The following is a 23,876-nucleotide window of genomic DNA, read 5'->3' on the forward strand; positions in this document are numbered from 1 at the left end:
TAGGGCACATATATACTCATATGCATGGAGAGTAAAAGAAGTATGGGAATGGTGAAAGTCCAGATTGAGGAAGGGATTTTATCTGGGGAGAAGGAGAAGTGCAGGGGGCACTTCAACTATATTTATAATAGTTTGGTTATTTTTTTGACCGAGGTGGCCAATAAAAGGTATTGGTTATTCCTTATAACTTTCTGAGTGTTTGAATTTAATGCTTTTTAAAGAGCCAGGACTCCATAAACCTTACATAAAGAAGAGGGAGAAGCTGGGGCCCTGCTTGTGGGGAGACTCAGAGTTGCTCTTGCTGCCGCCTCTCCCTGGAAACCAGAACCCAGAGTAAATTAGCTAGATACTCTTTGACAACTGCCAAACTGAAAGGCTGAGACCCAGAATGGTCCAGCCTCTCCTGTTGATGGAAGGAGAGGAGGAGTGAAGGACATTCTGAGGCTGCCCCTCTCTGCTCTACCTGGTTATCAGCCTGCACCCCAACCCTGAACTGCAGAGAACCCCAGCAGAGGGAACAGTGGGGCAGCCCAGAGGAGACGGGAGGGCAGGTGCACAGGGATGCACGTGCCTGCATCCCATGCATGCACTGAGCACGCAGGCTGACTCCCCCACACACCCACACTCACTGCCTTTCAAACAAGCTGGCATGGCACCCTGACAGTTTACAACACTGTTACACCCCTCTCGTTTGCAGACACACACACACACACACACACACACACACACACACTCCTTCCACCAACCACTCCAACCAGGACCCTAGACTTGCATGCTCTGCAGAGCCTGCCACCTGCAGGCCCTGCCAACCCCCCCTCTCGGGTAGTGCTGGGTTTTTCCAGCCGGAGCCTCACTCTCTCTACTGCAATCCTGGAAATTGGTGTCTGACGCGGCTGCTCCTGCACGTTATTTATTGATTTCCTCTGCCCCCGTGGAGACCCTCCTGTCCAGAGAGCTGCCACCTGCCCAGGGAGCCGAGGCAGGCAGGAAGCGGCAGGGCCACGGGAGGCAGAGGGGATGGAGAGAAGCACCGTTCGGCAGCCCCCACCCTGCTCTTCAAGCTCGTCAAGCCCTGCAGGGGCCGTGAGCACCAGGCAGGAGGCCAGAGAGGAGGGAGACTCCAGTAGGAGGGGACGGGAGGCAGCGCCTCGGGACCGAGCCCCCCTGAGCCAGCAGCGCCGGCTCAGACAGGCCACCCAGTTCCTGCACAAGGACTCTGCCGACCTGCTCCCCCTGGACAGCCTCAAGAGGCTCGGCACCTCCAAGGACTTGGTGAGGCAGCCCTCTCCCCACCCTTCCTCTCCATCTCCTTGAATCCCGGGAAGGGGAGGGAGGAGGGAGGGCTGGAGGGGACAGTCCCCAAGCCTTTGGATCCCCTTTCCCTGGCTGAGGATGGGGCATAGGTAGTTTGAGGGGCTCTCCTCTGACCATTCTCACTCTGCTGGGAATGTTCCCATGGCTCGGTGGCTCTGGGAGACCCTGTTCTCCTTGCTCTGCTTCTCCCAAATAGTCCCAGGTTTATCTTGGGGTGATAAGGAGCTGTGCTCTTTAGGAAAAGAGGCTTACAAGGGCACAGGAATCTTCAGGAGCGGTGGTTTACTGCTGGGAGGGCCCGGAGGCCTGACCAGTTTAGGGCTGTGGTTTCTGTCCTAACCCTCAACAACGGATTCCCTCCTACCAGCTCTGACCATTCACTTGCCTTTTCCCTCCAGAATGGTAGCATTAAGGGCCCCTGTCCTTTCCAGAGCCCTGGGGTTTTGTATGGCTCTTGCCTGGGCCACCAGCCTCCTGAGCACCCCCTTGCTCCCTCCTTGTTGGGGGCACTGGCCTTCCAGGCTCCCTTCTTCCACCTCGGTGAAGCAGAGGGAATCGGGCAGGAGGAGGGAAACAACAAGGAGGAGGTGAGTGGGTCAGGGGACAGCTGCATATACTCATCTTCCTTGGAAAGACTGGTAAAGAGCATGGATAGGCTCTGGGGCCAGGCTGCTTGGGTTCAGGTCCTGGCTCTGCCACCTACTATCTTGGGCAAGTTGCTTTACATCTCTGAGCTTGTTTCTTCCTCTGCTAAATGAGGATAAAATTAGTAGTATCTCCTTCACCGGGTTACTGTGGGAGTGGCATGAACTAATACCTCTAAGGGGCTTAGAAAAGCATGTGTTAGAAAGCACTAAGGTCCATTTAGCTCAAGAGAGAAAATAAGCACCGCAGAATATGGAGTCCTCTCTGGCGTCTGGCTCCTAGAAGAGAGGAAGGCTTTCATAGAAGGGCCTGGAAGCACTCGGTACCCTCACCCAATTCCTCATTAGAAGGTCGCTCCCACAACCTGAGAGACACAAGGTCAAGTCCGGGGGCCCAAGGCCCGAGTTAGTGGGGAGGCTGATGCAGGCCCTTGCTCCTTTTCCTGACCTAGGCCCGCCAAATTGTTCCTGGACGAATGTTCCCCCTCCAGGAATCCAGCAGATTCCCAGCAGCTCCCAAAGAGAAAAAGTGACCAGCCTGGGATCTCAGTTCAGGGAACTTCAGGGCTGCTCCCTCCCTGCACACACAGCAAGCACTGCGGAGAGCTAGGGACAAACGGGCAACAGGGAGGCTGGTCCTTGGGCTATCAGTGGCTAGGACCTCAGTCACTATGGTTTGGATACCACCTTACATCTCTCTAGCCCTGGAGTAGAGGCTCTATTAACACCGCCATCCCAGAATGGCAGGTCCAGCCTTCTGATGAGAAGTCCTGAGCTCTTCACCTCACCTGTCTGCCCCAGGACCTCCCAGATAGATCTCAGTTACTTTGTGTGGCTTTGGTAGTGAAGACACGACAGATTGGGAGGACCCCACCGTCTCCCTCCCCGGAAAAACTCTGCAGTAAACTGCACAGCACTGGGGGCCTGAAGCCTGTAATCATCGTGGGAAAGGTGGGAGGAGAGCTGGGAACCGCAGGGCCCCTCTTTCCGGCTAGTCCCAGAGTTCACTGCCCTTTTTTCCCACAGCTGGGTCTCCTGCTCGCAGCCTTGTTGGCAGGAGCAGCTGGCCTCAAGGGCCTCATTAAACCAAGGGTAGAAAAACAACCCCAGGTTCCCAAGCAGAGAGGGCAGGTGGAGAAGATGGACAGATAAAGTCATTCTTCAATAAGTATTTATCCAGTACCTACTATATGCTGAACTAAGCCTTGGGATATAAAGACCTGACCCTCATAGGGTCTCCAGGTTAATGGAGGGAGGGGGCAAAATCCACAAATCACATCTGTGAGAAGCATGACAAAGGGAGAGAAGGGGTGCTGGCCCAGCCTGGTGTGTGGAATGAAGAGTACTAAGAAGTCAGAGAGGGCTTCCTGGAGGAGATAAACCCCGCATTAGTTACAGGATACATATGGGACTTCATACTTAGATAAAAATCTCTCTCCCAAATAAAGAGTAGTTCCTGAACAAACTATGTTGAACCAGTCATCTAGTCTGGCCTAGAAAATAATGAGAAAGAGGAGTCTCAGCAAAGGGGTTGAGCAGGAGCCAAGGTGTGGAGGCGAAGAGCACCCTGGTACAAGAGGTATAAGCAGGGTCACTAGGGCAGACCTGCCAAGTGGGGGACGAGGCTGAAGGCCCAGCAGTGGCCAGGTCACCTGGGCTATGCATCACCTTAAAATGTTTAGGCTTGGGACACTTGGGTGGCTCAGCGGTTGAGCATCTGCCTTCAGCTCAGCTCGTGATCCCAGGGTCCTGGGACGGAGTCCCCCAACGGGCTCCCCACAGGGAGCCTGCTTCTCCCTCTGCCTGTGTCTCTGCCTGTCTCTGATGGATAAATTCTTAAAAAGTTTGGGCTTTATCAGGTAAGTGACAGGAGGTGAGTGTGCTTTGAGAGGTTTTAAACAGGAGTAAGAGTTAGTTTGGTTTCACTTTGGTGTTTCTCAGACTTGCACACGAATCAGCGCATCTTGTTACAACGAAGCCTCTAAATAAGATGAGATTCTGCACTTCTAACCAGCTTCCAAGTGATTGGAAGCTGATTACAGCTAACCAGCTGTAGGACTGCACCTTGGGGAGCAAGGGTTTAGATGACCCCTGGCTTCGAGCAGGTGTACCTGAGGCAGGTTCTTGCGAACTTAGGGAGGCGGTCCGTGCCCCAGGCTAGCCGGAGTGAGGCTCCAATACAGGCAGGAATACAAAGCAAGGATGGACTAGATAAATACAGGAGGCAAAGCTGACAGAACTTCGGAAGTGAAGTGACCAGACCGGGTGAAAGTCTCGGGTGGGGGAGGGCTCAAGCATCCTAGTTTTGAAGAGGACTTTTGCTTTTGATGTTACCGATTTCTTCTCATCACATCATCAACCCTGCCATCTGCGGCTCATTGAAGGATGAGGTCAGAGGGGGAAAGGGGGAAAAAGTAAAATATAATGTGTTCTAGGCTGGAGTTAAAAGCTCCCCAAGCATCATATTAGCTCTTGAGAAGTCCTATTGGCTGATAGGTCAGTCCAATCTAGTGGACTGTTTTCCTCGTCCCATTTGTTCATTGCCGAGCAACCCCTGGGGTCCCAGCAAACTGGAGTGCTGGATACTGGGTTCACTCCACTATAATGCTCTGACTGCTGGGGTCCTCGGGTAAGCTCCTTTCTTACTGCTGTGAGATGCAGGGCTGGGGTTGGGGTTGGGGAGAACATCGTGGTGATAACAATGGTAAAAGGACCGAGTGGCCCGGATACTTGGATTTAGACCTGCCTGCCTTCTTGGTTTTGTGCGGGAGCCAGCAGCCGCACAGCGTGATTCAAAGACGCCTAGTGGAGGGAAACCAGAGTCGGCTGCAGGGCGAGTCACCCCTGGCGCAGGCCCGGATTCATGGCCAGGAGGGCAGGAGGAAGACCAGCAAGACAGAGATTCCGGCTCTTCTGGTCAACTGCAAGGTGAGAGGCCCCCCAGGGCAATGACTTTCATAGACAATCCTGCCTGGGACTGGCTCACTTCAGCCACCCTCCTTTCTTCCCTGGGTGATGCTGGAAGAAGGGAGAGAGGGAGGGAGGGGTGGGAGCAAAGGCACCTCTCCCCTCAGCCTGGACCAAAAAATGAGATCCTGTACATTCTTTACTCTCTGTCTCGACCCATCTTCCCTCCATGCTGAGCCACCTGTCACCGCCATTCTTTCTTCCCTTTATCAAATATAACCTTCAAGTGAGAATGTGTGAGTACTCTTCAGTGTACTATGTCTGTGATCGGTGTGTGCCCGTATGCATCCTGCAACCCCACCCCCAGAGAAAGCTCGTGTGTTCCAAGGGGACAGCCTCGTCACCTCCGGGGCCACTGAACCAACTGAGCAGTATCGGACCCTCCCTGACAAATGCCCACTGCTTTGGTGCGATGTTTCTCCTTCCTGCTCTCCAATCATTCTATGGCCACGTTCCGCAACCAAATGGTACCTCCTCCTTGCAGCCTTTACTGACTTCCCCGAGGAGGAAACAAACAGCCTCTCCTCCCTCTCAATGTCCAGGGCACTTTACTCCCAAACCTTTTGTAGACCTCAACACTTTCCAGCATGCAGTGGTTACGTGCCCCTTCCTTCAAACCCAAGCACAGCATTCACCCCTGTGCCTTCTAGCCACATGCATCTCACACATAGTAGGTACTCAATGAATGTCTGGAATAAGAAAACTGCATGCATTTGGGATATCCAAGCACAACCCAAAATGTCCGTACACATCCAGAAGGAAGTGAACCAGTCTTCATTCCTGTGCTGAACCTGTCCCTTATCCACATACGAAGTGCCTGGCAAGGCGGCCTGGTCTTCCCACCCTTCTATCCCTCACCCAGACCGCTCTAAACTCAACCCTCAACTTCCCAAGAATTTCTCTCCACAAACAGATCTCCATTTCTGGTCAAATCATTCCCAAGTGTATGGGCTCACCATGGGGCAGCTCTACTTCTTTTTTTGATTCCTCCGTCTAAGAGCCGGTTTTGCCTCAATTGGATGAGTGCCATAAAAATCACTTTGAAAGACTCAGTTCTTTCCCTTCACTCGTTTCTGAGAGGGAATCATCAAAGGGCTGGGAAAGGTGAAGGATCCAAGCCCAATCTGTTCTCCCCGGGGGGGCTCACTGACTCCCCACGACCCTCTTTCTCAGTGCCGAGACCAGGAGCTTCAGGTGGCCGTGGACACAGGCACCCAGCACAATCAGATCTCTGCTGGATGCCTCAACCGCCTGGGGTAAGAGTGTGGCCCAAGACAATGGATTGGGGGAAAATATTCAGAAAATATTCTGAAATGAGATAGTAGTGGTATTCACAGAACGTTGAATATACTAAAAACCACTGCCTTTGTAAAAGAGTGACTTTTGTGGTTTATCAAGGAAGCTGTAGTTTGGAAAAAAAAAAAAAAAGACTTGATGGCGACTCTGATAGCGAAGATAAGGATTTAGACCCCATGTAGGGCCCAGGGATTGGAAGAGTACCCAAGTGTGGTAAGGGAGGGGTGTCAGCTGACTCGGGCAGGGACCAGGGGCTGTGGTTGCCATAACCCTTGCTTCCGAATCATAGCTTAGGGAAGAAGGTCCTCAAAGCCCCAGGTGGGGGCCTGGCCCCCGGGCCTCCCCTCCAGGTGGAGCAGCTGGAGCTACAGCTGGGCCAGGAGACGGTGGCCTGCTCGGCTCAGGTGGTGGGTGAGTCCTCCCTTCCTTCCCAGCTTTCCTCTTCCTCTCCCACCTTCCTCTTTTGGCTGGGGTGAAGGCTGGCACTACTGGAGGTGTCTCTGGTCTCTGGGCCCAGATCCCCAGACTCGGAGGGTGGGGAGGGCAGATAAGGAGTGAGTGTGGACAGGAGGGCCCTGCGACCCCTAGGTGCCCCTCCAACCTCTTCTGTCTTCACATGATTCTGCAGATGTTGAGAGTCCTGAGCTCTGTCTTGGACTGCAGACTCTGCTTTCCCTCAAGGTAAGGAGGATGCTGGCGCTTGGGCCATGCTTGGGCCATGCTTGGGGCCTGGCCTGAAGGGCCGGGGAAAAGAAGTGAGATGCAGGTGTGCAAGTGGGGTCAGCTTTTCATGGGAAAGCCTTGGAGGTGTGTGATGGCACCTTTGCTTCCTCAGAGGTTCCTTATTTGCCCACAAGTGAAAAATAAGCAGGTCCCATTGCCCCACCCCACCCCCAGGGCTCTGGGTGAACAGAACCAGGGGGAAGAGCAAGGAGTAGGGGGAGGCTGTGGGAAGTGGGGATGCCCTGAGAGGCGCACATTTCCCCTTCTCCCCCTGCCCCCTCAACAGTGCTGTATTGACTTGGAGCGTGGAGTGCTGCGGCTGAGAGCCCCCTTCCCAGAGCTGCCCTTCCTGCCTCTGTACCAAGAGCCTGGCCAGTGATTGCTGAACCAGACAGTCCCCAGGGGAAGGACTCTGCCTTGGGGAGGAGCCATATGGGGGAATGGGGCATGAGAGCCAGGTAGCTGGGGACTACCGCGTCTGTCCCTTCTGTCGCCACCCTAACCCTGCCATCCCATTTCCTTCGGCCAGCCACATTCCTCTCTGTTCTCAGTGACTGCTTCAGGAGTCCTCCAGGAATCTTCCAGAGAGAGGGCCTATGGTCTCAGGACCTGGCTTCCCTGGTCCCATTCCCTTCCACATCAGGACTGTGGCAAAGGGACATTAAGTGGCATGCTAGGGACTGGCCTGAGTCGAAGGCTGCAGCCCGTATCGTCCTTCACTTGTGCCCTCCATCCCGCCCTCCCCCCGCCCCACCCCTTGGTGGCCTTCACTCCCAGACCTGTTGCCTCACCTTCTGGGGCTTGTTATCTTTCACAATGAGCCTACCACAAGTCACCCCCCCTCGGCCCTGTCCCTGCTGACGCCCACTTTTCTGATTCTGTACACATCTGTTCATAGTTGAGTAGGGGAAGAAAGAGGCAAAAGAATGTTCCAACATAACGGGAAGGTGAGTTGGTAGAAGAATGAAGGCTCACAGGGCTGGGAGCTTCCTTAGTTACCTTTTCTGGGGCTGCAAACGTCTGAATCCGGTTATTATTTGATTACACCATGCAAAACGTTGGATGGAACTCTGATAATTCTCTAGGCATCGCTCCTCCTCCACTTGCTTTTTAACACATTGGGACCCTGAATTTCAGAGGGTGGGGGTGTGGAGGAGTGTTGTCAGGAAATGCCCCGAGGTGGAAGGATGGCAGAGTAGTCAGTACTCAGACTTACCCTAATCAGTATTCTTTCTTATTTCTAGAGCCACTCACCTCATTAGACCCTCTTCCTTCCCCTCATCTCTGGCCTCTTGAGCTTAAGCTTGTCTAATTTTGGAATCAGTAACTTTCTATCACTCACCAGGCTGTGAGCCAAGGCAAAAAAATAAGGAGACTTTTTGTCTTCACTGTGAAGAGAAGAATCTAACCCTAGATGAGCCAGCTCCCTGAGGGTCCTTCTGGCTGGTTTCAGGCTCTCGAGCCATGGATGAGGGGTAGAGGAAGACAGTGGTACCACTAACCTCAGTTAGGAAGCTAGAGCCCTTGGAGTGGAAACAAAGTCTTGAGCCTTGGGTAGATTAGAGAAGAAGCAGGATAGAACCTTGCTGCCCTGTGACCTCTGGTCTTGCCTTTCCCTGCTGAGCTCCCTGCCCTCTGAAGAAGAGGAGCAAACTCACTACCACATGTGTAATAATGATACCCTCATCCCTCCTGCCTTGCCCCATAGCCTCTGCTTTCTCTTCTGCCTCTTGCTGCTTCTGTAAGTGCAGACCCCAGACCCAGGGGCGGGCCTTCAGCTCAGCTGCTTCTCCATTTGAATAAACACCTGTTTCTCTATGCCAATAGCCTTCTCTGGTCTTCCTCCACACTGAGCAGAGTCTGAACAAATAACTCTGCCCTGATTCCCTTACACAAAGGTAATGTGAATGTGGACCTTTCCCCAGGTTGATCCATTGGGCTGGGTCTACAGAACTGAGAGCAATGGCTTTCAAATTCCTCTGAACACAACCCATAGCAGGAAATACATTTTGCATCGTACTTAGCATACGTAGACACGTGACCATGCACGATTATAACAAAATAATACTTCCCTATCCTGTGAGCAGTATACTCTGATATTTTTCATTCTATTTTATTCTATCCTATTTCATTTATCCAAAAAATGCTGACCTCAACCCACCAAAGGATTGCAACCCGTAATGTAAAAAAAAAAAATACTTAGAGTGCACAGAATCGAGAACAGAAGGGATCAAACTGGCCCAAGACAAAATTCTGATTGTGGTCTGGATCATAAATCTGCATCAGATTTTAAATGTCTATTGTCTCAGAGACAATGTGTTCTGAGGGGAAATGGGAGCAAGGCTTACGAAGATGCATGATACTTAAAGAACATAGCCAAAGGAGAAAGTGTTAGCCTAGTTTCTTTGATAAGTAGAAGAAAATCATCTCAGGGTTGCTGGGAACAGTTAAGACCAGAGTGTAAAATGTCCTGAAAGATTCTCCTCAAAAGCAAAACAGCGTGCCATTCCTGTAACAGCCACTAATGCCAATGACTTGGAGCTGTGCCATGGAAGATGGAGCTGTGAATGGCAGAGAACCCTTAACTCATTACTCCACTGGCCCCAAACCCTGCTTTCTTTACAAGTGTTGAAGCCATGCAAAAGATGTGTGCTCCCTCCTCACAAACAAGTCTGTTTTCCGTACAAGGGATGTGGGGAGTTCTGGGGAGGGGGCAGTCCCAGATGATGTGGGATGAAGCTGGGGTCCTATGATCCTGTTGATGTGATGGGTCAGGTACAGGAGGAAAGAGCAGAGGGCCAATTTGCCTCTTCTTTCCCCAAGAAGACCATGAAGGCTACAATTCACAGCCAACCTAGGGTTGCTGCCAACCTTCCATGCTCCTCTGTGATGTTTGCTTCCTATTCTGCTAGCACCATGGATACCTTGGGGGCTGGGGTAGTTCAGGAGGCTCCTTCTTCAGCTAAGATGGCAAGTCTGGCTAGGTGGGATCATGGATGCTTGCGGGAGCACACTGTGGTGGCTGGTCCGGATGATAGAGGGTTTGGTGAAGCAGGTTGCGGATGGCTGGACTGTCATCAGGATCTGAGGGCAAGAAAGGGGTGCATTAGAGGCTGGGGGAGGGGGGCTGTCTCCTGGGCACCTGGCATGGGGCTTCTCCAGCTGGAAGCTCTCCTGGGACTCACCCACGCCCAGCTCCTGGAGGAGGCTCTGGAACTCTGGCTCAGCCTCCAGCAGCTTCAACAAATTGGTCGACTCCATCCGCTCAAGTTGCACCTCCCAGTACACATAGATCTTCTGGTTGAACGTGACGTACACGAGGCAGGGGCTGTTGCGGCCCTCCTTGCAGGCATAGAGGCCTGGGGGTGTGGGGGTGAGACAGAGGTCAGAGAATTCCAGTCCCAGTGGGGAAGGGCAGGGTAGAAGATGCCGGCCTCGGGCTCAGCAGTTTCCACCCTTGCAGATGCCAAGCAGAAAACTAAAGCCCATCTTTCTATTCATTCCGTGTTGGGAACCCAATAAAATAGGCAAAATACCTGGCCCGTTTCAGATATGGAAATACGCCAGGCAGAACAAAACCCAAACAGTGGTATTTGTTGATTTTCCCATCCTAGTGATAGTCCCGGATGAATGAAGGGTAGTCTTGATAGTCCAAGGGGTGGATTTACCCAGAGCACTGTGTGGTTCTCACCATCTCAGCGACCAAAGATATCTCCGTGCCCCCTGAAAGAGCCAGGGGACTGCTCTCCAAGTCCCTGATTTGGAACTAACATGAATGTTCTGGGAGAATGTTCCTCCCAGAGTTCTGACATGCTCAGGCGGGAAAGAAATGTCCAGGGGCTTCACACATCCCAGATGGGCAGATGATAAAAACTCGGCCCATTCTTGAAGATACTCAGAGACTGGCCCGTCACTCTCTTATCCCTTATTTAAAACCACACAGATGGCACTTTAGTACACACCATGACCCTCCAACACCAGTACTGAAGAGCTCGTTTGTTTATGAAGACTTATGTTAGGGCACACGGGGAGGGTAGAAACGAGAGGCAGGCATGGGCCAGGATCCCACCTGCACAGAAGGCCCGGATGTTCTCGTCCACCTGGAAGCGGACAACGGTGCGGTTGTGATCAATGATATATGTCTGTCCATCCCAGGCACAGGCAACCACCTCCTCATGCCCATTGCCCTGAAAAAGGCCAGACACAAGGATGCAGGGGTGGCCAGGAACTGTTTTACAAAGAGCCCTAGTCATGGGGCTGGATGAAAGATAACAAAGCAGTGCATCCAGCCCTGAATGACAAACAGCTAGCTGGGAGTGAACATGAGCCCCCGTTTCTGACTCAACTTCCTCTGTGTACCAGTCACCGAACAGCTGGTGAGGTCGGCAAGGGTGGTCTCTGTCTGATGTGGAGGACACTTCAGCTTACAGAAGCTAGTCACTCTCTCACGGTCACTCAGCAGACTAGGGAGGCAGCACAGAATCAGGACTCAAACCCAGGCCTGCTCAACCAACTTTAAAACCTCGTGCCTCGGGATCCCTGGGTGGCGCAGGGGTTTGGCGCCTGCCTTTGGCCCAGGGCGCGATCCTGGAGACCCGGGATCGAATCCCACATCAGGCTCCCGGTGCATGGAGCCTGCTTCTCCCTCTGCCTGTGTCTCTGCCTCTCTCTCTCTCTCTCTCTGTGACTATCATAAATAAATTAAAAAAAAAAAAAAAAAAAAAACCTCATGCCTCTTCTCCTAAACCATCACACAGGCACCATGCCGGGCAAAGTCTGACCCCATCTGCAGATCTGGGGGATGCAGCTTTAGTAAATAGAGGCTCATAGACAGACGAGGTAAAAAAAAAAAAAAAAAAAAAAAAGAACATGCCTCTGAAGTTGAGGCTAATAACTCACTTCTGGACCTTAATAACTTGTTTCTCTTTGGAGCCATTACTGATGTCAAAGCGTGCTGGAAAGTACTGCCGAGAGATCCCATGGCAGCATGGGGGACACTGCTGAACACTCAGAAACAGACTCACTTGAGATGCAGTTAGAGTCTGTCTGAAGAGGCTGACACATAGGCAGAGAGGGAACTGGGAAGGGAGAGCATCCTCACTTAAATCTCATCTCTCCAAGTCAAGGAGGTAAGAATGTTCCTCTTACCGTGACATCCAGTTTCTCTAGGGCGAAAAGCTGGTGATCCACCTGCACCGACCACAACAGCTTGTCTGCTTCCTCCATAAGCTTCAGAGTCCCTGCAGGGGCATGGGTGGGGGGGACAGGCAGGCTGGGTGGGCGGGACAGGACCCCGGGGCGGACCTCACGGGCATCCAGTCCCCCAGCCTAACAGGAACTCACCATCCAGGGTGCAGAGGGCAAAAAGGCCAGAGCCACCCTTCTCAGAGCTGTGGCCTGTGGGGGGGTGGGGGTGGGGGCAACAGGACAGAAAGAAGAAAATGTGAAGGAAGGGCAGGGCGAGGTCAGAGCCCATAGGGTGAGGGGCGGTCCCAGGTGGGGAGAAAGGGAAGGGCCTGCATCTCCTCCCTTCCAGGGCTGATGCTTGCCCCCTCGGCTCCCTCTTGCACCCCAGCCCACCTTCACTTCTTCGGATGTTGCCAATGAGGTGGGTGGAGACATTCTTGTTGTGGATGCGGCCGGAAGTCTGGTGCAGCATGATGTCTCGGGCAGCTGGGGTCTCCCTGTCAGCAGGTGGGGTGGGAGATACCGAGTGGGGATCACCTGAGCCCAGTTCTCCAGGACCTTTGTGCTCCCCCCGTATCCTGATCCCTGTACAAGCTTCCAGGATAAGAGTCAGCCTGGAAACCTATTGCTGACCCTGTCTGGCCCATGAGGCAAAGCAGAAAAGAGGGAAAGAGCTGCCAAGTTAGAATCTTGGCATCTCCTCCAGGTGCTACAAAGTTAAAGCTCAGGATGCCCTGGGTCCTCCAAATAATCTTCCCTAGTGGGGCACAGGCACTGTGTCAGGACCCAGCTGAAGCAGCTCTGCCAACTATAGACCTGTCCCCTGCCACGTGAACCCGGAAGCCCACCTGGATTCCATGCACCCCATGCCACCCACAGGCCTGCACCCTTACCTACTGCCCTCCGAGACCTCCTCAGGGGTGGGGGGTAGCTCCATGTCCTTGTTCCAGGTACACAGCAGGATGGCATAAGCACAGCCTGGCTGAGATACCATCAGTTCCGGAACACCCAGGGGTCCTGGAGTCACCGAAAGACTGTCCACCTGCACCAGGGAACAGGGGCTTACAGGGGGCTGGGGGCAGAAGGAAGCGGGACCCTGCAAGGAATTGGGGAGAAAAGTGGTGCAGGGGCCCTGGGAATAGGCTTCGAGGGCAGCAGTGGGAGGAAGAATGTGTGTTCACAGGGCTCTTGCCAGGTGTCAACTTCTCCACACAGCCCACCTGCTCTCCTGTGTATATGTCGAATGGGTTCCGCACCCTGACACAGGGCATATTAACAGACCCCACAGGCACACAGCCCCCACACTGCTCACTCCTGACTCTTACCCAGTGCTCCTTCCTCTTGGCCTATTGTTAGTAATTAGTAACTAAGACCCTGATTTGAAACTCTTTTCTTTGCATTTCTCTTAACAAGGAGACTTTCCCTTCCTCCCACCCTAAACCCTGGCTCATAACTGTTCTCCCTTGAGCCCCCTCCCCCAGGAGGGCTTTCTCCCTGCTCCCTGGGGTCCTCAAGCCCCACCCTCAGCCTCTCACCTGACCCTCCAGTGTCCATTTCTTGAGTGACACCAGTTGCCCTGTTGGATGTTCAGTGCCCTCGCCCAGATCTTCCCAGCGGAAAGCTCGGACCACACGGTCTGTGTAACCTACCACCAGCTCGCAACACCCATCTCCATCTGCAGATCCAGAAAGTAAGAGGAGTTTGGAGCCAAATGTGTAGTCGTGAGCCTGAATCCTTCATATGTCCTCCCTGCTCCTCTGCTAACATCACCCCCACCTGCGCATTTAACCAGTATGACTTCAGTGCCAAAGTAAACCCTCAGCACGCTTGCTGTATGCACCTGCTCCCTGCCTTCCTAGCGCTTGGAACACTCCACCTACCATCTGCTCCACAGGTCCTATTACTTCTTCCCTCATGCTGCCTCCCTCAGAGACACAACTGGAGTGTCACATACCTACCGCCACTGGCAAGACAGCTTCAAGCCCTGTATCCATGGGGCTCACTCCTGACACCTTCAGTGTTTGATTAAATGTCACCTTCCCAGCAAGGGCTTCCTTGACATCTCCACTGAGAATTGGTACCTCTACTTCTACACCCTGATATTTCCTAGCCCCTTCCTGTGGTTTATTTTCTTGGCTCTTACCACCTTCCAAAATACTACTTAATTTTCTTTACAACATTTTACACTGTTTATCTTCTGTCCCTTCCCAGTAAAGGTCCAAGAAGTCAGTGACTTTTGTCCATTTTATTCACTGCTTCCATCCCACTGCCTAGAACGATACTTAGTTTATGAGAGCTCAGTAACTCTACAAAAAATGCATAATAATTGCACACGTGAACACTAAAAACCTCTTGGAGTCCCTTGAAATCTGCTCTACTACTACCCATTGACTCCTATCCCCCTGGCTGCTTGCAGAGACAGCCATGCCCACCGATGTCGCTGATCAGCATGACCTTGGTGTTGGCAGGAATGTGCTGCTTGAAGACTGGATGTTGTTCCTCTCCCGTTATGGTCTCATGGTGTCCAGAAGCATCCATGGCCTTGGCAGGCGTCAGGTCACACAGGTGGAACCAGCCTTCAGCACTCACTGCCACCACCAGGTTCTGGGAGAGACAGAGGTATGGGGGTGGGGTGGGGTGCAGGTGAACTGGGAGGAGAGTCTAGGCATGAGCCTGGTCATTAAAGCACAGTAGTGATGGCTGAAGCCTTTAACTCACCACTGATCTCTACCAGGAGATGGGGCTCAATCTAGGTGAAGCTTTGGAATTCTACCAAAGTCCCAATGTCCCCTAGGGTTCTTACCTTGCCTTTATTACATACATCTCCAACCCCAACGCAAGTCAGCTGCAAAGAAGAGGGGAGACACACTGAGACTGATATTCCCTAATCTCCGTGAAGCAAGCAAGGAGAGGGTTCACTAGCTACCATCGTTCGCTGAGAATTTGTGCCATGTGAACCTAATCAAGATCTTATGCTATAGCTTTGATTTACCCAGACAGCAATAGGAAGACCAGGAGTAGTTAAGACAGTCTAGGCTGAACAAAAGTTCCACATCTAATAGCCAGTCTATCATATTTCTAGACTTATTCCAAGTATTACCACCCTGCCCCCATTTTCTACTATACTTTATAAGATCAGATGATCTTGGTGTTTCTAAGTACTAAGTACTTACCAAGAGAGCCAGTCGACAACGAACGTACCAGCTGGGAACATGCTGCCTGGTGGCTTCCCTCCCTGACTCAAATAAACCCTGAAACAGCGGGGCTGAGGAGCTGGTGAACTGGGACACACTAGTGGGCTCCTGGGTAGCTTAGCCTTGACAGTCTCTGGACAGAACCCCTCCATCCCTCGAGCCCCAGGGAGTTGGACACTGACCATGCCCTGGCAGGAACAGGTGAGCCACGGCCGGCTGTCATCATTCTTATACACGAACAGCTTCCCACTGGTGTCTCCCACCACCAGTTCATTTAACTTCAAACAGGGAGAGAAGACAGTGTTAGTTAGGATAGGATCTTATGGAACCACCTCAAGCTTTTCTGTATGGGGCCCATCCTGGGGAAGTCACAAGACCTGAACTTGTATCTTCATCAATCTTAGTAAAAATCTTTTGCAAGCAACAAATCCACAGTTCCCAGAGTTTCTTTTATTTTCCTGTAGGTGAGTGTGAGTGTGTGTGTGTGTGTGTGTGTGTGTCAGGGGAGGTTAGCAAAATGGTGCAATACAGAAATCTATGACCCTTCCCAGAAAAGTCTGACAACTGAACAGCTTCATGTCCTGCATGCCTGACTTCAACTCTTCCAATCTGTCCACTGCCAAAGGGACATGTTTTGAAAACCCCAAATATTTAACTTTTGGAAAACTGAACTTCGGACCACATATTTAATCAAGGGCCAAATGAAAAGACAAGGTCAGCCCTGGGGGCCCTCCTTCCTCCAGCAAGACCTTTTGAGTGTGGTGTGTATTAGGGGTTGGAGGTGCTGGAGGAGGCAGCAGGAAGGGGTTGCTGGCTTCAGCCTCCATGTTCTGGGCCTCTGGCGCCCTCAAGTGGTGGCCGTGCCCCCAGGAGGGGGCGCCCTGCAGGGCCTCTTCACTATTTGTATACAGGTGCTCCCTTGTCCCAATTGTTCCCCAAAGGCTGGCTGGCTGCCTTTCCAGGGACTAACAGTGATAACAAGGTAGCCCCAAACCCTTTTTGCACAAATAGCTTCCTGATTTTCCCTTGGGGGGCAGGGCCAGCCAACACTCCCTTCCTATCCTCAAAATAGAGTGAATATTAGATTCTCAAGAGATTTAATTCTAAAGGCAACAAAGATACAACAGATCAACAGTAAGGAAAAGTTTTAAAATGCACTGGGATTTATTAATAATGATTTACTTGATCTGAATCTTCAATTTATTTTTTAAAACAGTTATGGGAGTTTCTGGTGGGAATATTTGATCACAAAAGCATAAAAGTTTTTTTTTTTTTTTTTTTTACATTAAACCCTCTTCACCTGATGTTTCTATTATGGCTGCCCCAGAGGACTCTGGCAGACACACAGGAGAGAAGCTGCATGGTACAGAGGCTCAGTGCGGCTACCTGGATTTGAATCCAGCTCTCTATGCTAAAATTTTCTCATCTATAAAACAAAGATCATAAATAAGGGTATCTACCATGTAAGGTTGTTGTGAGAATCGAGCTAACAGCAGCAGGCCTTTAAACCAGTGACTGGCACAGAGCGAGCACTAAGTACCAGGTGGTTTTCAGCCTCTAGTTAAAGGCCTCCAAGGCGAGAGAGCCTAGAATCTTTCATACAATCCATTCTTTCTAATACATTCATTCAGTAAATGACATCCATAGTCCATAGCAAGCCTTTAATAAAGATTTACTTAATAGACTAATAACAAAAAAGATTTTGGAAGGCATCTGGGTGGCTCAGTCAGTTAAGCGTCTGCCTTTAGCTCAGGTCATGGAGTTGGGCTCCCTGCTCAGCGGAAAGTCTTCTTCATCCTCTGTGCTGCTCCGTCCCTGCGCTTTCTCTCAAGTAAATAAAATCTTTTTTTAAAAAGATTTTTTTAGGAAACAAAGAAAAATAAGAATGAAAGAGAATGTTCAGTCAGCCCTGGAGTTTCCAGGTAAAGCTAGACAATGAGTCAGGTGTACAAAGATAAATGCTGCAGATACCCTGCTGAAGACGACCTCACCATTTAACAAGGGCACAGACACAGGAATAAAATCGTCAAACGGTGTGGTAAGTGCAGTGAGCAGGTAGATGTGACCCAGCCAGGCAATGACAGGAAGAAAGGCAATGACAGTGATGTAATAGCTGGCCTCCTGGAAGGGGACATTTCCAAAGTAGCCCATCTGCTTTCTGAGAACTATAATGTTTCCAGCAGTTCTGCTTCTCTGTGGCTCATCCTGTCTCTGGCCTCTGGCAGTCACTCACTGACACTAAAGAACACTGCTGGAGAGTACCATCACCAGAACTACTAAAAGAGAGAGGAGGTGAGGTCTCTGATCTGCTACAGTCTTCTAGAGACTTCCCCCTGGTGTAGCCAGGCCTTCTGTGGACAGTCCAAGAGAGTGTGGATTCTATTTCTGGCTTCCCCTCCTCCCAACTGACCAGGAAATAAATTCATTTCAAAGAACTTTAGGCTATTGATTTATTAAAATGAAATAAGCCTTTTTCCTGCGCCAAAGCTCCAAGTGCTGGCCTGGAGAAATGATAACAGAATTTCTATCTGCACTTGTGCGGGCTGAATGTACCACATACAATCACTAGGCAACTATCTCGACTACTTGCCCTTCTTTCAGTTATATTTATCAATTACAGGCAAAGCCCTTCAGACTGCTTTAGAGTTACATAATCACATTTGCTCTCCAGAACAGTCCTCATTTATTCAACAAACGTTTGATGAGTGCCTAACAATGTGCCAGGTACTATTCTAAGTGTTGGGAAGACAGCAGTGAAAAAACAGATAAAAATTTCCTATCCTTATGAAGCTTACAACTCCGGTTAAGAAAAAAAAAAAAAAAAAAAGCAGACAATACATCTATTATTGCAGAACGGAGTGTATTAGTGCAATCCACCAGAAAAGTTCAATTTCCAAAAAAGCTGATGCTGTAAAGCTGTGAAGGCATGTATTTTTTCCCTTTTAAAAAGAAGACAAACACATAACGCAGAAAATAATGCACACCCAAAGTCACTCTGTTAATTTACTATTTGAAAATGCCTCTCTTGATTTTCTCATAACATTGTAATGCTTGGCATTATAAGGAAACGTGAAAGCCCAGAAAACGACACAAATTTATGAGAATCACTCCTTCCTCCCTCGAAGCAGCAGAGCCAAAACAGTCCTCGTAAAATACGTTCTCCAACACAGGACAAAGGAGGCCGGGCCCGGGGCGGGGGCCGGGATGTTTTAGTCCTCGTTTTTTCCCAGAGAAGTAAGCACAGAACAGTTAGGGAGTGAGAATAAGGAGGAGAACAGGGAGATGGGGCAGAGGGTAGGAGAGGATGGCAATAAGGTGCTTTGCATTCCAAGTATGAACTAATGAATGAAAACATAGCTGTTAAGGGTCTCACAGCAGCAACAGCCCCATCCCCTTCGGGGCTCCACCCCAGGACTCTGCACATACTTGAACGAAGGCACCTCCTTACATTTTGTTACTCTCCTGACTATCACCCCAGCCGACTACGCGCTTCCTGAGCGTCTCGTTCATTTTGGAATTCCCAGAATACAGCACAGTTCCTGGCGCACTAGGGGCAACTGAATAAATCTCTGCGGAAAAATAGGATCCGACACTAACGTACCCAGCGGTAGCCGTGTGCCTGGCACAGTCCTGTACTGACTCATTTAAACAACGAGGAAAAGGACGGCGGTCGACAGATGCAACTGTAGATACAAACTGCTTTTGTGATTCAACCAAGCGCTTCCAAGGTGCCAGGGGCCGCAGAGGCGGCAGCACAGCCGTGTATTCGGCGCACGGGGCAGGTGCAAGGGCAGCAAAGGAGCGTCGCGAGCTTGTTCTAAGGCTTCGAGGGGGGACATGATTTGAGAGGGGATGCTTCCCCCACCCCGGAGCAGGCGTAATACATGCAGTGGACCAGGGAGTCTGGCCACCCGTGTGCCAGGCTCCTACTGTGAAAAGTTCACTGACTTGGGCAAAGGATCCGTCATCTGCGCCCCTAAGAGAACACCAGACAACCGAGCCGGGGCCGTCCGGGCCCGACCCCGGGGCACAGAGGGTGCCCGCACAGCCTCCCCGCCGCCTCCGCGCAGGCGCACCGCGCAGGCGCACCGCTCACGCCGCACGCACGCCGCGGGCGGCTTCCCCACGTCCCCGGCCCCGCCCCCCGACGCAGAGCCGCCGAGCCGCAGAGCCGCGGGGCCGGGCGGCGTCTCGCGCAACGCGCATGCACTGACCGTGTCGTTGTCGACGTCTCCGAGGCAGATCGCGTGCGGGAAGAGGCTCCCGCTAAAGTCCAGGGCCACGCGCTGCACGTAGCTAACTGACCTCATCGCACCTGCAAGGGCCGGGGGACCGGGCAGCCCCGCCAAATGTCCCCCGAGCCCCTCCCGAGAGCTGCCCGAGCGGAAGGCCAGCCAAAGCGGAACGTTACGTCACCGCCCGCGCCTCCAATCGCGGCCTCCGTCGCTTACTCTTTTTAAAAAGAGGAGGCGGGTCTTCCGAGCCCCGTGGGCGGGGGCGGGCTCACCGAGCTGCGCTGTGAGTGGCAGTTCCCTGGGCCAGTCCCTTCCTCCAGGTCTCCGCGAGCAGGGGGAGACCAACCTGACGGGGCCGGGCGATCCGCGGGGCTTGACCCTTCACCTTGACCTCTTCCGTGGTTGCCCCGGCGACGGAGAGCCGCAGCCTCCAGACTAAACCAGGAAGTCCTAAAAATCGTGAAACTGACAACGATATGGTTTCCAACAGGGTTCTATTAAAACAAACAAAAAAAAAATGACGTAGCCACCCGTTAGGAGTCCCGAGAACAATGTGAATCGAACCGGAATTTAAAAAAACAATAGAATAGAAAATAGCAAATGACTCTCGAGTACTAGATTTTGTGAAACCTGGGTTTCACTTGTTATATTTATGTATGTATATTTTAGATACTGACTTCCGTGAAAGAAGCATTTTAAAATGGTGCGCGTATGCTTTTGGTCTGTGGCTTGAAAACCACCTGCCGCGAAGCACATTCGTATATATTGTTCCAGGTAATTAGCCCAACAGCCCTGAGAGGCTGTGGTATTATTCCAGTTTTTTGGGTGAGAAAAACAGGTTCAGCAAGATTGAGTAACCAGACAGAAAGTTGTGGGGATGGGACTCAAATCACGGTTGTTCGATCCAGAACCTCAGCTCCTTTCTACCACTGAGGCTGTAGTTCCCAGAAACGTCCTCAGGCCGGAAGGCGGGGGTTTGGGGTACGCTCCGTTCGCTGCCCTCCGCATCCACACAAAGTTCTTGCCTCCCTGCCTCGGTGGTCTTACTCTGTCTGTACTGTAGATGGGCTGTCACCGCCATGGTTGGCCTCTTGGAAATTTCTTTATTTGGGGTGCCTGCCTCATCAGTCAGGGCATCAGAAGTCTTCCTTGTAGAATTCTGCAGGTCCAGACTAATGTGTGCACTGGTCCTTGAGGAGGTGGACATCGTGAAAATAAGAATATCTACCACACCTGGGGAGGTTGGACCAGGGGGCTGGTCCCACTTTCTACATCTGAACATAGAGGGAGAAGGCACTGGAGGCGGGACTTTTTGCCTGGGGATGGGAGAGGGGGGTGGCACGTTTTGTCCCAGACGTCCCTATGGATCTGACAGCTAGATAAGATGAGAACAAGGAACAGCAAACAGAACAGTAAACAGGAGGCTGTCCAGACAAATAGCTGGAGACTGCAGATACACTCGAGTTTCTGTTTTGATGGTATACCGTGGGCTTGGTGGGGTCCATTCAAAGGCTCTGTGTCACACAGGTGTACCTGGTGCTTTAAATGCATGATCTTACTATGGAGGGGTTGCACACAACCTCATCCTGCACTACCATATCTCTGTTTTCCTCTCATTCTAGCTCATACCCCATGCTTCCTCTTAGGTCTTAAGGGATGGAAAAAGAAAAGCTGTTTTAAAAATGCTTACTTCTAGGGATCCCTGGGTGGCGCAGCGGTTTGGCGCCTGCCTTTGGCCCAGGGCGCGATCCTGGAGACCCGGGATCAAATCCCACATCGGGCTCCCAGTGCATGGAGCCTGCTTCTCTCTCTGCCTGTGTCTCTGCCCCTCTCTCTCTCACTGTGTGACTATCATAAATAAATAAATAAATAAATAAATAAATAAATAAAATAAAAATGCTTACTTCTAAATGAAAGTTAAATGGTGTTGAATTGTGTTTCTTTTCTCTGTTATTTCTCTATTGTTTTCTCTTTTTCCAGCCTTTTGAATGAAATTATAAAAGTAAATAATTAAGTAAATTCATAAATAACCCAGGACAAAATAGGTAAGGCTCACTCAGCTTCTACTACCAAGTGCCCTGGCCTGACCCAGTTCTTTGAAATCATACCCTGACCCAGCACTTCACACTTAGTTTTATCTCCTTCAACAGTTGTGTTTCTGGTTCTTGACCCTTCTTTGCCACAGGCTGCCTGTTAATGTTTCTCCTGTAGGTGCTGTCGTTATGATGACATTATGTCACATGACAACTTGGATACCATGTCTTTGGGCTTTTGTCAAGAGAGTCAAATAAAGTTAGTAAGGAAGGTGAGATAGATCTCCAAGAAATATGACATGAATGGAATCTTTCTAGTCTCCCCACCTTGTGTCAGTTACTTCATCTGGGTTGTGTGTTACATTCTTTGGAAGTGGAACACACTAGGCAATTGCAGAGCCATGTGGACAGATCCCTAGCTCCACAAGGAACACCCCTGTTGTTGGCCCTTCATAATGGGATGGTTGATGGCACGATCCACTGGCACCATCTAGAGCTAGTCTTTTTTAAGCCAAGCACGCTTTCAGCATGGGTGTTGGCTTACTCCCCAGAACTTGCTCACCAGGCCATCTTCCTGGTTAGATGACATGGATACAGTTGTGTGGGTGGCATATTGTTTACCAGTCAGCCCAATGATAGCTTCATTAGAAACCTGCTATGGGAAGGAGGGACGTTAAATGGGAAACATTTCCAGGGAGATACTTTGTCCACTTCTAATTCCAGGAGTGGACAGAGGGGTCCAAATTTTGCATACCTAGGATGGCCAAGTAAGAAACAGGACCTTGAAAACTCTCTACATATGAGGCCCAGAAACACTTACCATCCAGGGAATAGGGTCTAGGGCTTCCTAATGGGCTCAGTTTGAGAATGCCCTTCCCTCTCTAGTCTGCAATGCACCTTAGCATAAAAGGTCCTGAGAAGTCCTCAAGTACAGAAAACTGTTTCTCAGACTGACTGGAAATTAGGACAACAATGTGGGCAGCCCCGCTATGAGTGAAACGCTGTCATTCAGAGCTCTTTTTGAGTCCCACCTACTTTGCATGTTTGGCTCTGTCAGAAAGGATCATCCACTCTGGGAGGCTTTGATCCTAGAGCCTGTCAGGCTTGTCATCTGGTTTTGTTTTAAAGGATTTTAAGTAATCTCTATAGCCAACATGGGACTGAACTCACAACCCTGAGATCAAGCGTTGTATCAAGTGTACAAGCACTGTACGGACTCACCTTACCGGGCGCCCCAGGGTCGTTTTCTGTTAAAAAGCCTACTGTTATTAACTGAAGGATGAAGATAGTCCTTCATTTTCTCTAAGGTCCAAACATGAAAAAATGGGCTTAAAAAACCAAGGATGATGAAAATGTGTCGAACTAGATAGAGGTGGTGGTCTTACAGTGATGTGATTGGACTAAATACCACTGCATTGTTCATGTTAAAACGGTTAATTTTATACTATGTGAATTCCACCTCAATAAAAAAAAATGCAAACAGAACTATTTTATGTGTGAAGCACTCCTAACAGTTGGAACGGGAGACGGGTGATCCTGGAACCTACTGGTTGGATGGGGAGGGGGAGGGTTTGACCAGTCCTCTCCTTTAGCCAAAGAACTCTGCAAATTTGTGAAGGCACTGGTTTTTTTTTTCTTTTCTTTTCTTTTTTAAGATTTTATTTATTCCACTTTAAAAAAATGTTGCTTTTTATTATTTATTTTTAATATTTTATTTATTTATTCATGAGAGACACAGAGAGAGAGGCAGAGATACAGGCCGAGGGAGAAGCAGGCTCCATTCAGGAAGCCCGATGTGGGACTCTATCCCAGAATTCCAGGATCATGCCCTGGGCCAAAGGCAGAGGCTCAACTGCTGAGCTACCCAGGCGTTCCAGATTCCACTCTATTAAGGGAAATGAGATGCACAGCTCCCCCTTTTGACGGTGGTGTGGCTGGTCTAGTGTGAGGGAGTCAAGTGCTCCACGGCTGGCATAAGGCAGGCAGGGCCAGGACCCACAGAACTGTGGACCTCAGTAAAAGTTCTGACCTTCAGGCTAAATGGGATGGGAAGTCATCGACAGGGTTTTAAGCAGTTGGAGGAGTAGGACTTGAATGCAGTGTTGAGTGAATTACAAGAGGGAATGCAAGCTAGGAGGAACCTTCTGCAAAAAGGAGACCCGGCTCAAGGCGCATGGTGCTGTTGGGGAAAGGCTGCTAGAATGGAAATGGGAACTTGATGTGAGGATCGGCACTAGGACAAGATGAACCCAATCTTAAATTTTCTAAATCTGCAGTAACTGC

At 50.8% G+C, this 23,876-nt stretch overlaps 2 protein-coding genes across 3 annotated transcripts; one reads left to right on the forward strand and one right to left on the reverse strand.

Annotated features, from left to right (window-relative positions):
- The first annotated feature begins 648 nt into the window (after window positions 1-648).
- NRIP2 (nuclear receptor interacting protein 2) lies at window positions 649-8,768 on the forward strand. The gene is made up of 6 exons (XM_077871523.1): window positions 649-1,272; window positions 4,734-4,886; window positions 6,099-6,181; window positions 6,511-6,632; window positions 6,850-6,902; window positions 7,231-8,768. Exons 1-6 carry the CDS (start codon window positions 1,018-1,020, stop codon window positions 7,321-7,323), a joined length of 759 nt encoding a protein of 252 aa, XP_077727649.1. The 5' UTR covers window positions 649-1,017; the 3' UTR covers window positions 7,324-8,768.
- Window positions 8,769-9,041: 273 nt separating this feature from the next.
- ITFG2 (integrin alpha FG-GAP repeat containing 2) lies at window positions 9,042-19,776 on the reverse strand. 2 transcript variants are annotated; one of them, XM_077871507.1, is made up of 12 exons: window positions 19,540-19,776; window positions 15,508-15,603; window positions 14,935-14,976; window positions 14,564-14,735; window positions 13,667-13,806; window positions 13,025-13,173; window positions 12,525-12,628; window positions 12,288-12,341; window positions 12,093-12,184; window positions 11,014-11,131; window positions 10,130-10,303; window positions 9,042-10,028 (listed from the first exon to the last, which is right to left on the reverse strand). In XM_077871507.1, exons 1-12 carry the CDS (start codon window positions 19,633-19,635, stop codon window positions 9,925-9,927), a joined length of 1,341 nt encoding a protein of 446 aa, XP_077727633.1. In that variant the 5' UTR covers window positions 19,636-19,776; the 3' UTR covers window positions 9,042-9,924. The 2 variants fall into 2 exon arrangements, with proteins under 2 accessions (XP_077727633.1, XP_077727634.1); XM_077871508.1 differs by lacking the exon at window positions 19,540-19,776 and adding an exon at window positions 18,927-19,398.
- Window positions 19,777-23,876: the final 4,100 nt, after the last annotated feature.

This window comes from Canis aureus, chromosome 25 (assembly GCF_053574225.1).
Source record: "Canis aureus isolate CA01 chromosome 25, VMU_Caureus_v.1.0, whole genome shotgun sequence".
Lineage (NCBI taxonomy): Eukaryota > Metazoa > Chordata > Mammalia > Carnivora > Canidae > Canis > Canis aureus.

Coding starts and splice junctions, on each gene's coding strand:
- ITFG2 (XM_077871507.1), bottom strand. CDS start 19,635: ATGAGGTCAGTTAGCTACGTGCAGCGCGTGGCCCTGGACTTTAGCGGG. Junction 15,604..19,539: donor GAGACGTCGACAACGACACG/GTCAGTGCATGC, acceptor CCCTGTTTGAAG/TTAAATGAACTGGTGGTGGG. Junction 10,304..11,013: donor CATCCGGGCCTTCTGTGCAG/GTGGGATCCTGG, acceptor CCACACCCCCAG/GCCTCTATGCCTGCAAGGAG.
- NRIP2 (XM_077871523.1), top strand. CDS start 1,018: ATGGAGAGAAGCACCGTTCGGCAGCCCCCACCCTGCTCTTCAAGCTCG. Junction 6,182..6,510: donor GGATGCCTCAACCGCCTGGG/GTAAGAGTGTGG, acceptor TCCGAATCATAG/CTTAGGGAAGAAGGTCCTCA. Junction 6,903..7,230: donor AGACTCTGCTTTCCCTCAAG/GTAAGGAGGATG, acceptor CCCCCTCAACAG/TGCTGTATTGACTTGGAGCG.